The following is a 12015-nucleotide window of genomic DNA, read 5'->3' on the forward strand; positions in this document are numbered from 1 at the left end:
GTCTACTAAAATCATCTTATTTAAAGCTCCTCTCTTGTAAAATAAAAGTGTTTTGTGTATTTTTCACAAATTTTGACCTGGAATATAATTTCGCATTTATAACTATGCGGCCCTTGGAGTGAGAGAACTGTAGCCTATTCTTTTTTATGCTGAATTGGCATGAATGCAGATTTCAATTTTATTCTTGTCTTGAGACAAAAACATTGTCTATTTTATGATGATATACCAATGCCAGAATATGGAAACACAAATAAAAAAATCCTTATGATTGCCTTCATATTTATACACATTTACTGTGCTTCAATTTAAAGTTGATAAATTTTAAAAATTTATTAGTGAAATCTGTCTTTAACTTAAAATAAAATGCCTCCAATGAGTTGTCTAATTCTCACTTATATCAAGACTTCAGACTTACTGGGAAATTTTTCCCTGTCCCTGCTAAATTCTCAAGTATTCTATGTATTTTTTACTTTTTTTTAGAACTTACTGGGGTTTACGAAAATTAATTTAAGTGAGCCTAATTTTGTCTGTGGAATTCAAAGATAAATAGAATATTACCCTGTCATTGTAAATCCAAAATCACATTTTCTCCTCTCAGAATTTCTAGATCCTGGTCACATATTTAGAGGATATGTCTACATAAACAAACATTTTTACAAATGATCCTATTCCTTTTGCTCCAGGTATCCTTTCCAATTCTTTATATCTAATTTTGGGGTCTATGTTAGCATTAAAAACATTGAAATCATCCAGGAAAATCAAGTTCCAATAAATTCAATAAATTATCATATAACTCTCTAGAGAAAGAGGAAGATTTTTTTTAAAAAAATTATTTCTCAAGATGGTGAAACTTATACTTGGAAGAGAGGAACAGGAAATGAACTGAATCAGCTTTGAAAAAAAGCTGTATTTAATTTCTTGAAAAAGAAGTCTAAATGTAGTTTTACCTTTTTATTCTTATTTTTAGAAATAATACAATTTGTACACCATTCTTTCTGATCACACATTTAAATAAAACTGATCAAAGTACCACTTGCTTTGAAAACAAAGTGCTTGCTTTACGGTATATACAAGGAAACGCATCTTTCATATATTTACAAATTTTATTTCCACTTGTAATTATTGTCAACATTTAAAACCAAGTTAATGAAACACCAGTGAGAAAATCAAAGCTATTTTTTTTTCTTTTACACAGAACTGTGGTTCAGAAGGAAAAGCTATTTATATCAAGCACTTTTAAGTATTTTAAAATACAGTCATGCTCAGATACACTTGAAAGAGTCCCAAAATCAAAACTGTCTCATGATAGTAAGCTATAGCTTCAAACATGAAAATAGACATACGATATTTTAGTAAAGTATTTTATTCTTTATGAGTACTTTATTTTTTATTTATCCTAAATGAATGCTCACTTTCAAAACATCCATCAGTACTCAATGTTATTAAAATGAATGTATGAATAATCTGTAAATGAATATATAGATGGCCAAAGTTTAGTTTGGCTGTTCATTCAAGAAAAGCAGTGTTGGTGGATATTGGGCATTACCATTTGATTCATGCTTATTTTTTTTCAGAAGTTTATGAGCAAGTGAAAAAAAAATAGAGTTAGCTGGGAACACACAGTAAACTATAAATAAATTAATTAAAAATTTAAAAAACTAGATGTTTCCAATACATGTGTATAATCATGCCAGACATTCACTAACCATGTAGCAGAATTATAACATTAAAAACTAGAGTGACAATTGCAGAGGTGACAGGTTCCCTCTCAAACCTTAAGTAAGGTAGGCTGTGATCATAAAACTCTTCATCATGGTCATTGGTCTTGGCAACAGAAACAATCTTTAAAGGTTATTTCCAAGCTAAACCTGGTGGTTCTCCAGAAATTTATGTGATGAATCTTACAAACAATTGATATGTCAAGCTACTTACAGGATTATAATGATTGAAGCCTAAATTTAACTCTCTTCTTAACAAAAGAGACGTTTTTAAAACTATTAACTGATAGATTTTACATTCAGTGAGATGCTAAGAATTTAGAGAGCTCTCACACTCATGTTCATTAAAGATGCCTCTAACAAAACTCCCTCTTTAACATGATTTTGAGGCTGCCCCCAGTTTCTAGAAAAAAAAAGAATATTATAATAATGTATAATGTAATTGCGAAACTGACAGGGTCCAAAACTTTGGAGCTGGAAGAGGCAATATGTAACGCAGGCCTAAAACTGTTTTCTGCATATTACTAGTCTAAAAACAATGCTAATAGCACATATTTAAGATTTTGTCCTCAATATGACCTGCAACTCAGTTTGCCAGGTAATAATTTTTTAACCACATGAGTAAATACAAGCAATGTTCCTCAATATTTTCATTTTAGGGACTGCAATACTTTCATAAAACATAAAGAAAAAAGTAATCATTTCTCTCTGCATTTAATTTGCATTAATGTGCATTTGCAGATTTTAATATTTCAGTGTTAACCTCATCATACATTATAAATGCTATGAAGCAGAGAATAAAATGGTTAGATTTTACCTGATTTTTTCATCTTGCATTCTTAAAAAGTGACTGGTGGCTTCCTTCCAAGTTTGCGAATCACCAAAGTAAATGCAACTGGCGTTCTGTTTAATATTGGATTAAATGGACTGGATTAAAAGACAAGTAAAAATTGACCTTTTCATAAGTCTTCAGTAACTGATAGTTTAAAAATAAATCAATTTCTTCTTGGGAATACAATATCTTGGAAGAAAATCCAAGAAAACTATGGCTTTGTGTTATCGACTAACTATATTTCAAGCAGGGCAATCAAATGAAAAGCAAGAAAAAACAAATTAACAGTCTTTTTTTCTGGCACAAAAGTTGCTACATAAATATTAGTAATTAGTCTTACATTACAAAACAATTATAGATTATATTTAAACAAAATATGTATTAAAATTATTCCATCTTTAAAACATGAATCATAGAACTCAAAAATTCAAAAATTATAATAACATATAAGTAAATTTTTAACCTACTGGATTTTGCAACTAATCAGTTTCACGTAAATTAGCCTGAAAGCTGCTACTTTATTTACTTCTGAAGGCTGTAAAATAGTTACAATACTATTCACATTTTAACCATTGGTTTCTCTGCATTTTAAATTTAAACTTCAAGTTACTGAAGTACAAAAGATTCTATTGAATTTAGTCAGACTTCTTTTGATTTTTGCTTATGAAGTAGATTTTATAAGTAAAGATAGCCAACCCAATAAACCAAGTTGAACAGGGCAAAAGCTGTTGGGAAAAATATTCTAGAATAAGAGTCAATCTTGGCAATGCGTATGTGTATCCTTCCTTCCCTCCAAGATCCTGTTCTGCAGTCTTCAAAGCAACAGAAGAAGCTGGCACAATCTTTGCCCTCCAAACACTGATACCCATAATCATCTTCTTGCGACACAGAAATACTATTCATTGGAATCAGAGTGGATCCAGGATGGAGACCAGGAGTCATCTGAGCACAATAATAAATGAATTTTTGACATCAAAAAAGTAGCATAAGGAAAGATCAGTTTGCTCCTTTAACGCAAACTCTAGGAGACTGATAGGTAATGAAAATAATCTTGATTTCAAAAAATCCAGTATTTTCAATTATAACATGTTTTATATTATAATTTGCTCTGTAATAGAACATTTGTTACATTATATTAAGCAGAAATGAAATACCCCTGAAAAATAAAATATATTTTTATACCTTTAGAAAGTTGACCCACCAAAATATCATTTACCATGGATCTAATTCTAAACTAAAATGAACTGTATATTCTATTTTATATTAAAACATTAACAGTGCTATACACATCTTTTTTTGCTATTATATATTATTTATCGACTTTAATAAAAATGAGAATAAATAGCAAAGAAGACTTTTTTTTTCCTTTATTATTATTATTATTATACTTTAGGCTCTACAGTACATGTGCGCAACGTGCCCGTAAGTTACATATGTATACATGTGCCATGCTGGTGTGCTGCACCCACCAACTCGTCATCTAGCATTAGGTATATCTCCCAGTGCTATCCCTCCCCCCTCCCCCCACACCACAACAGTCCCCGAAGTGTGATGTTCCCCTTCCTGTGTCCATGTGTTCTCATTGTTCAATTCCCACCTATGAGTGAGAATATGCGGTGTTTGGTTTTTTGTTCTTGCGATAGTTTACTGAGAATGATGATTTCCAATTTCATCCATGTCCCTACAAAGGACATGAACTCACCATTATTTATGGCTGCATAGTATTCCATGGTGTATATGTGCCACATTTTCTTAATCCAGTCTATCATTGTTGGACATTTGGGTTGGTTCCAAGTCTTTGCTATTGTGAATAATGCTGCAATAAACATACGTGTGCATGTGTCTTTATACCAGCATGATTTATAGTCCTTTGGGTATATACCCAGTAATGGGATGGCTGGGTCAAATGGAATTTCTAGTTCTAGATCCCTGAGGAATCGCCACACAGACTTCCACAATGGTTGAACTAGTTTACAGTCCCACTAACAGTGTAAAAGTCTTCCTATTTCTCCACATCCTCTCCAGCACCTGTTGTTTCCTGACTTTTTAATGATTGTCATTCTAACTGGTGTGAGATGGTATCTCATTGTGGTTTTGATTTGCATTTCTCTGATGGCCAGTGATGGTGAGCATTTTTTCATGTGTTTTTTGGCTGCATAAATGTCTTCTTTTGAGAAGTGTCTGTTCATGTCCTTCGCCCACTTTTTAATGGCCCTGTTTGCAGATGACATGATAGTATATCTAGAAAACCCCATTGTCTCAGCCCAAAATCTCCTTAAGCTGATAAGCAACTTCAGCAAAGTCTCAGGATACAAAATCAATGTACAAAAATCACAAGCATTCTTATACATCAATAACAGACAAACAGAGAGCCAAATCATGAGTGAACTCCCATTCACAATTGCTTCAAAGAGAATAAAATACCTAGGAATCCAACTTACAAGGGATGTGAAGGACCTCTTCAAGGAGAACTACAAACCACTGCTCAAGGAAATAAAAGAAGATACAAACAAATGGAAGAACATTCCATGCTCATGGGTAGGAAGAATCAATATCAGGAAAATGGCCATACTGCCCAAGGTAATTTACAGATTCAATGCCATCCCCATCAAGTTACCAATGACTTTCTTCACAGAATTGGAAAAAACTACTTTAAAGTTCATATGGAACCAAAAAAGAGCCCGCATCGCCAAGTCAATCCTAAGCCAAAAGAACAAAGCTGGAGGCATCACACTACCTGACTTCAAACTATACTACAAGGCTACAGTAACCAAAACAGCATGGTACTGGTACCAAAACAGAGATATAGATCAATGGAACAGAACAGAGCCCTCAGAAATAATGCCACATATCTACAACTATCTGATCTTTGACAAACCTGAGAAAAACAAGAAATGGGGAAAGGATTCCCTATTTAATAAATGGTGCTGAGAAAACTGGCTAGCCATATGTAGAAAGCTGAAACTGGATCCCTTCCTTACACCTTATACAAAAATCAATTCAAGATGGATTAAAGACTTAAATGTTAGACCTAAAACCATAAAAACCCTAGAAGAAAACCTAGGCATTACCATTCAGAACATAGGCATGGGCAAGGACTTCATGTCTAAAACACCAAAAGCAATGGCAACAAAAGCCAAAATTGACAAATGGGATCTAATTAAACTAAAGAAGACATTTTGATAATGCAAAAGGTTTGTGAAGATATGAATGGATAAAAAAATTATGGGGTTTGTGATGGGTAAGCACAAGGCACCATATTTGGGAAAGAGGATGTGTAGGAATTAAAAGCTCAGACTTGGGAACAATTGGTGTTCAAATTCTGCTCATTCTACCAATGTAGCTGTCTTCATAGCTGGAATTATATTTGCACCTAATTTCTACGATAGCTATGATAAGTAAATTTCAATGGCTTATGTAAAATGATCAAAGCTCCATCATGCTCAGTAGTAATAACTACCATTATTAACAGTTTTATTTGGAACATGTTGAATTAAGTGTTTATAATACTTGATTTTGAATAATACTTAAATAATTAAAAAGTGAAAGTATTATTCTTTGGCTTCTATGTTTTCTTCTGTACAAAAATGGCAATAAAAACATTGTAGGTTTGCTTGATTATTAAATGGGATGATGGACATAAAACACTAAGCAAAATACTTGAAACATAGCAAGTAATCACCTGCCAGTAGATAACATCATTACTGTTGTAATTGTTACTGTTTATTCCTGATGAGGCCTATATCACAATTGGTTATAAAATTCATGCTAAGATAAACATACAAACAATAATAATAGCAACAACAAATAGTCCTAGACCACAAAAAAATGTTACTGGAAAAAAATTAATGACTCCTTTAATAAGCTGGCAAGTAAAATATGAGTATTTCAACTTTAGCAATTCTTCATTTTTCAGAACTCAACATATTTTGAGGGTTATCTTAAGATGTGAATCTTGCAACTTATTGTATTCAGCAATTTCACTATCTAAACACTAAATATAGTGCCAATTTTATGAAAATTGTTTTAACAAGCTCTTACATCTTTTCCCATGCAAATATTTGTTAAATGTTTTCATCCTAAATTTTGAAATAGGTCAACAAAATTAAATATTTTATGAAAAACATTTTTACAATTATATACAAAAGTTTAACATTTCTTACAACTTGAACTATATTCATGTCCATTTTAGTTCTAAAAAGAAACATAGATTCCAAATCACCAAATATTAAAAATCCAGTAGATGCAAAAGGAAGCAAATATTCACATTTAGTGATATTTTTAAAAGATTAAAGCATCATGCAGGTCACAATATTCATATTAGAGACAAATGTGCACCTTGAGGATAAGGAGAAATGCCCAAAACACAAATAAGTTCATGATTAAACTTGCTTAGCTATATCATAAAAAGCAGAGGCAGTATCTTATTAAATGTTAATGACAGATCTTTTGAGGATGGAACTTGGGGATAGTTGATTACATTCCTAAATTTTAATGGAGCACTAAAATCATGTAAAAAAAAGGAGAGAGACGAATTGGTACCTATTTCCTTGTCACTTGATACTTGAATAGCATATGCTCTTATGCTAATCAGAATGAAAATTAATTTTAAAGTATTGTTAGGAGGCAATTTTAAGATTATGTGGTAGAAAACACATTCCATATATGAAACAGCATTATCATAAATGGAAATATGGCATGTTTTTCAGAGGATATTAGTTGCTCATGAGAGAAATGATTAATTTTTTAAGTGCACTAAAATGAAGAAAAACTGCAAGGGGTTTATTTAAAAAATGAACTAATCTCTGGTGAGCAGTGTCATGGAGAGTTCTATTGCAAATACATTTTAAATTGGCAATTTTCTAGATTTTTGCTGCCTCCACCCCTATCCCCTCAAAACTCAAGTTCATGAACTGAAAGAAACTACACATCGGTGAACAATGAAAGTAAACAGAAATGGACATATAAATGCTGAGAAAAATAGACAAAAATCTAACACAATATCAATAAAATAAAATATTGATGAAACACAGATTTCTGACGTTTAAACCACGAGAAATTAATCAGAAAAATATATACATTCCAAGTCTTATTTATCTGAAGTGCAGCTATGCTACCCATCTTTTAATTTCCCAAGTATAGACCCTGCCTTCCCCAAAAAAGCAAACATTAAAAAACAAATCAGTTAGAGCAACTTAAAAAGTAGCAACATAGTTGAATAGAATATTCTACCTTAAATAAAATAGTTTTTAAAATATACTTTTAAAAAATTTCAAAAATTACTAAGAATATAGCTGAGCTTACTATATTTTGAGAAATTCATCAAATTTCACTATTAAGGATATATCTCTGTCTAGTTATATACTAATAAAATATATTTTAAGCACCAAAATATACTAATATCAAATAAATATGAAGTGATAAATAAATCAGTATTTACATACAATTATTACTTATACCATCTGCTAATTATACCATCTGCTAAAATTATTAAATATTAGTAATATGAATAGTAAATATTATTTGATGATTATATTATTATGAAATACTGACTATATAATATTATTAATTTCCCATTTAAAATATTCCACGTGAAAATGCCAAACTAAGCACTGTTTACCACTCCTTCACAAAATCCTGTTTAAGTTGGGATGTTCAAAAACTGTAGATTATACCATCAACATTAAAAAATCAACAGGAGAAGGCTGGGCACTTTGGCTCACACCTGTAATCCCAGCACTTTGGAAGACCAAGGTGGGCAGATTTCTTGAGCCCAGGAGTTTGAGACCAGCCTGGGCAACATGGCAAAACCCTGTATCTACAAAAAGAGGAAACAAAAGAAATTTAGCTGGGTGTAGTTGCATGTGTTTGCAATCCCAGCTATTTGGGAGGCTGAGGTGGGAGGATGGCTTGATCTCAGGAGGTTGAGGCTGCAGTGAGCTGTGATTGCACTACTGCATTCCAGCCTGGGTGATGGAGGGAAACTTTGTCTTAAAAAACAGAAAAAAAATTCCAGTAGGTGAATCTTGGGGACGAGGAGCTGCCAATCAGCAGATTGATAAATTTCTGAAGTACAAGATCTGATAAATTTCTGAAGTACAAAAAACAGATGGAAATAGGCCAATGGATAAAGCAGACCAAAAGGAGACACATCTCAGAAAGGCTCAGTAAACGAAAACATGACTGTGGAATCTACTCTTCCACTCAATATAAGGAAAGAAGAATGAGAGTAATGAATAGAATGGAAAACATGGTGTTAGCTAAATGTCCACCTCCAGATCAGGTGCACTCCTTTGAACTATAGCTCACCTACTGTGCATGTAGAGAATAAAGATGACGATGGTTGGCATTCACTCATCTCTAAACTCTATAACTTCTAAAAAATGAGAAGAACCTTTCACTATCCTAGGAGAAAGGTTAGGGCTCTTGATGTTGGAACTGAAATGTCCTAGTATTGTGCCATCATCCTATCATTTAGAATGTATATGTGTATATTTGGAAGGAATCAGATGTCATGCCCCACAAACACACGTATGAAAGTAAAATTCGATGGTTGCAAACTTGACAGTTACATACGAAACTTACCGGGCCTATTTGGGGAACAATCAGGAAGAAGTTTTGAGGTAAGTGAGCAATGCAAAGGAGAAAAGTGAAAATGAACAGCTGGAATTACTGATTCTAATATTTTAGGAAATTTGAGAACATAAATCTAGTTAGTCCACTCAGAAATACTTGAGGAAGTAATACATCCACTTAAGGAAAAATGAACAAAGAACAGTTAGAGAATATGACCTCTCTGAAATTCATAAAGTTATTGTAAATTTTTAACAAGCTAAAAGTTTTAAAATGAAATCTTGAAAAAAACTGCTCATAGTATGGAAAAATGGCTTAAAATATGATAAAAAGAAAATCTGGAATATATGCTGAACCTAGGAAGTCGAAAATCTAACTACCAGTAGTTTCCAAGGAGAAAATAGAAATAAATTGGAACAAAGAATTGATAACATTCTCAAAAATAAAACATAAGAATATTAAGTAACGAGGAAATGAAAGAGGTCAAAACACAGAAAACATATGAATCCTTAAGAATTTTTTTACACTGTAAAAAACAAGATGATGCAAAGTTTCAGGTAAGAAAAGAAAAAAAGTTTTATCTGCAAAGAATAATAATAAAATTGGCACTAGAATTAATCACAATCATGAATTCAGAAGTAGAGATTTAAATATATTATTTAAAGTTTTAAAATTAACCAAGTGCCTGACTAATTTTTTGTATTTTTGTAGAGACGGGTTTTACCATGTTGGCCAGGATGGACTCAATCTCCTGACCCCGTGATCTGCCCACCTTGGCCTCCCAAAGTGCTGGGATTACAGGAGTGAGCCAACGCGCCAGGTCAATAACTATTAATAGTAAGTTAAAATACTGAGAAAGAGAATAAGAAAGACACAACAGAAGAGCTATTTTTTCTTTTGTACCAAAGAGTTATAGATACCTTGAAATTTGGTACAGTAAGAATCAGAAATACAATGAAAATACTCATTACAAGAATGTAAAAACAGAAATGGTTACAATGTAGTTGATTCTGAGATTTGGGACAAAATGTTCTAGGTAGAGAATTTTCTTTATTTGTACATTTATGAATTGTTCTATTTGTTTATTAGTTTCAACCATGCTCCACTATTACTGTTAAAATTAATTTTTTTAAATGGGAATTTTACTCAATGATTAATCTGGTCCCTTTCTGCTATAATAGTCTATGATGTTTTAAATAGAAATATAAATATTAACGAGTGTTCTTTGGAAGCCAAGGTAGAAAAAAGAGCTGTTATTGGTGGTCTCTATACACTTCAGGGAAGCATCATATGGCCATTGTCACAACTGGGACTAAATGGTTACTCTATCTATTGAAAACATTCCACCATGCACCGACACTTTACAATTGTTTAAGTAACCTTCTTGCTGTATTTCACATTTCACCAATATCACATAATCCTTCCTGGGAGCTTTGCCAAATACTATTATAAGAAAGAATCTATAAGTTGTGACACTGTGGATTGATACAGCTTTTCATTAGTTTAGTACTCCGAGAGGTAGACAAATGTTTATTCAATAGGCATGCACTGACTGAAATGAAAATCTTCTCTTTGCTGAAGGAAGGTGGGGTGGGGCGGTGCCGGGGGGACCCAAAAACTTGCTATGCATTATTTTCAGCCTAATATCTTGGTTTCAGCTTTTAGTATTATATTACTTCTGGACAATTGCAATAGTCTCCAAATTTATCTCCCTGCCTATTTTGCCATCCAAGTATATACTGTATATTATTTCTAATTATCTTCTCAAAGCATACATAGAAATATACCACCCTGCTTAAAAACGTGTATAACTTGCCAGTGCTAACAAGACAAAATGTAAGTTCTTAGCATGGCTTTAAACATTTTGCACAACCTGGCCATAAACCACTTTTCTATCCTCAACATAGGTTATTTTCTTTCCTAAGAGAAAATGTTTCTTTCCTATTTTCAAGATAAACATTACCCAATAGCACTTTCTGTGATGACAATGTTTTACATCTACAGTCTTCAATATGATAGCCGTAAGTCACATGTGGCTATTGAGCGCTTGAAATGCTACTAGCGCTACTAAGATACTGAATATTATATTTTATTTAATTTTAATTAATTTAACCCAACCTATCTATATGTGGTTAGTGGCTATTATATTAGACAGCACAGCTTGGGACCTATACTAGTCTACTTTTGTTCTCACATGTAAGGCTCAGCCCAGCTGACATAGTTCCCTCTATCTTAAATGTTCTTCCTAATTTGTTATCTTAAAAACTGCAACTTGTTCTTCAAGAAATTACTTCAGTGAAGCCACACTTTCTCTGGAATTTTCCTTGCCAAACTTCCATTAGTTTACATGTTTTATGAATGAATTATTTACACATGAAATGAAAGGAATCCTCTCCTCTCCACAAGGTTCTCTTCAACACTGTGTGCCTGTTCAATGTTTCACAGGCCATGTAACATGATGTCTGAAGACCGCCTGGGATGCTAAGCATAGGCCACATAGGTCTGGCTTTGTGATACCTGTCTGTTTCCACAAGAACAGTTCCTTTAAAAATACATTTTATGTTTTTATAAAAAATAAAAAAATATTGTTATTTAAAAATAATAAAATATCTTCTGTGTATTTGTTATCAAAATACCCTACTTCTGAAAAATATGAGAAATTATTCATCTAATTGTTAATTCCCTCACAGACTCTTTGTTTAATTTTGATCTTTATCTTGGACTATTATTTATATTGTATCTTATTATGTTTGTATTTGCAATGCATTTTTTCACAACTGGATGTAATCATCCCTGAAAGCAAAGAATACATTCTATCTCTTTTTTGTCTCCATAGTGTCTCATCCATAGCTGGATAAATAAATTTCTATAATTTCACATCTTAATAAAAGC

General features: G+C 32.4%; 1 protein-coding gene across 1 annotated transcript in view; it reads right to left on the reverse strand.

Moving 5' to 3' along the window:
- Positions 1-977: 977 nt before the first annotated feature.
- GABRG1 (gamma-aminobutyric acid type A receptor subunit gamma1) overlaps positions 978-12015 on the reverse strand; it is an 83380-nt gene continuing 72342 nt past the window's right edge. The window contains exon 9 of the mRNA XM_054486409.1: positions 978-3492. Coding sequence (XP_054342384.1) covers positions 3226-3492 — 267 coding nt within the window. The 3' untranslated portion in view covers positions 978-3225. The remainder of the gene's footprint in view (positions 3493-12015) is intronic.

Source organism: Pongo pygmaeus, chromosome 3 (genome assembly GCF_028885625.2).
Source record: "Pongo pygmaeus isolate AG05252 chromosome 3, NHGRI_mPonPyg2-v2.0_pri, whole genome shotgun sequence".
NCBI classification, from domain to species: Eukaryota; Metazoa; Chordata; class Mammalia; order Primates; family Hominidae; genus Pongo; species Pongo pygmaeus.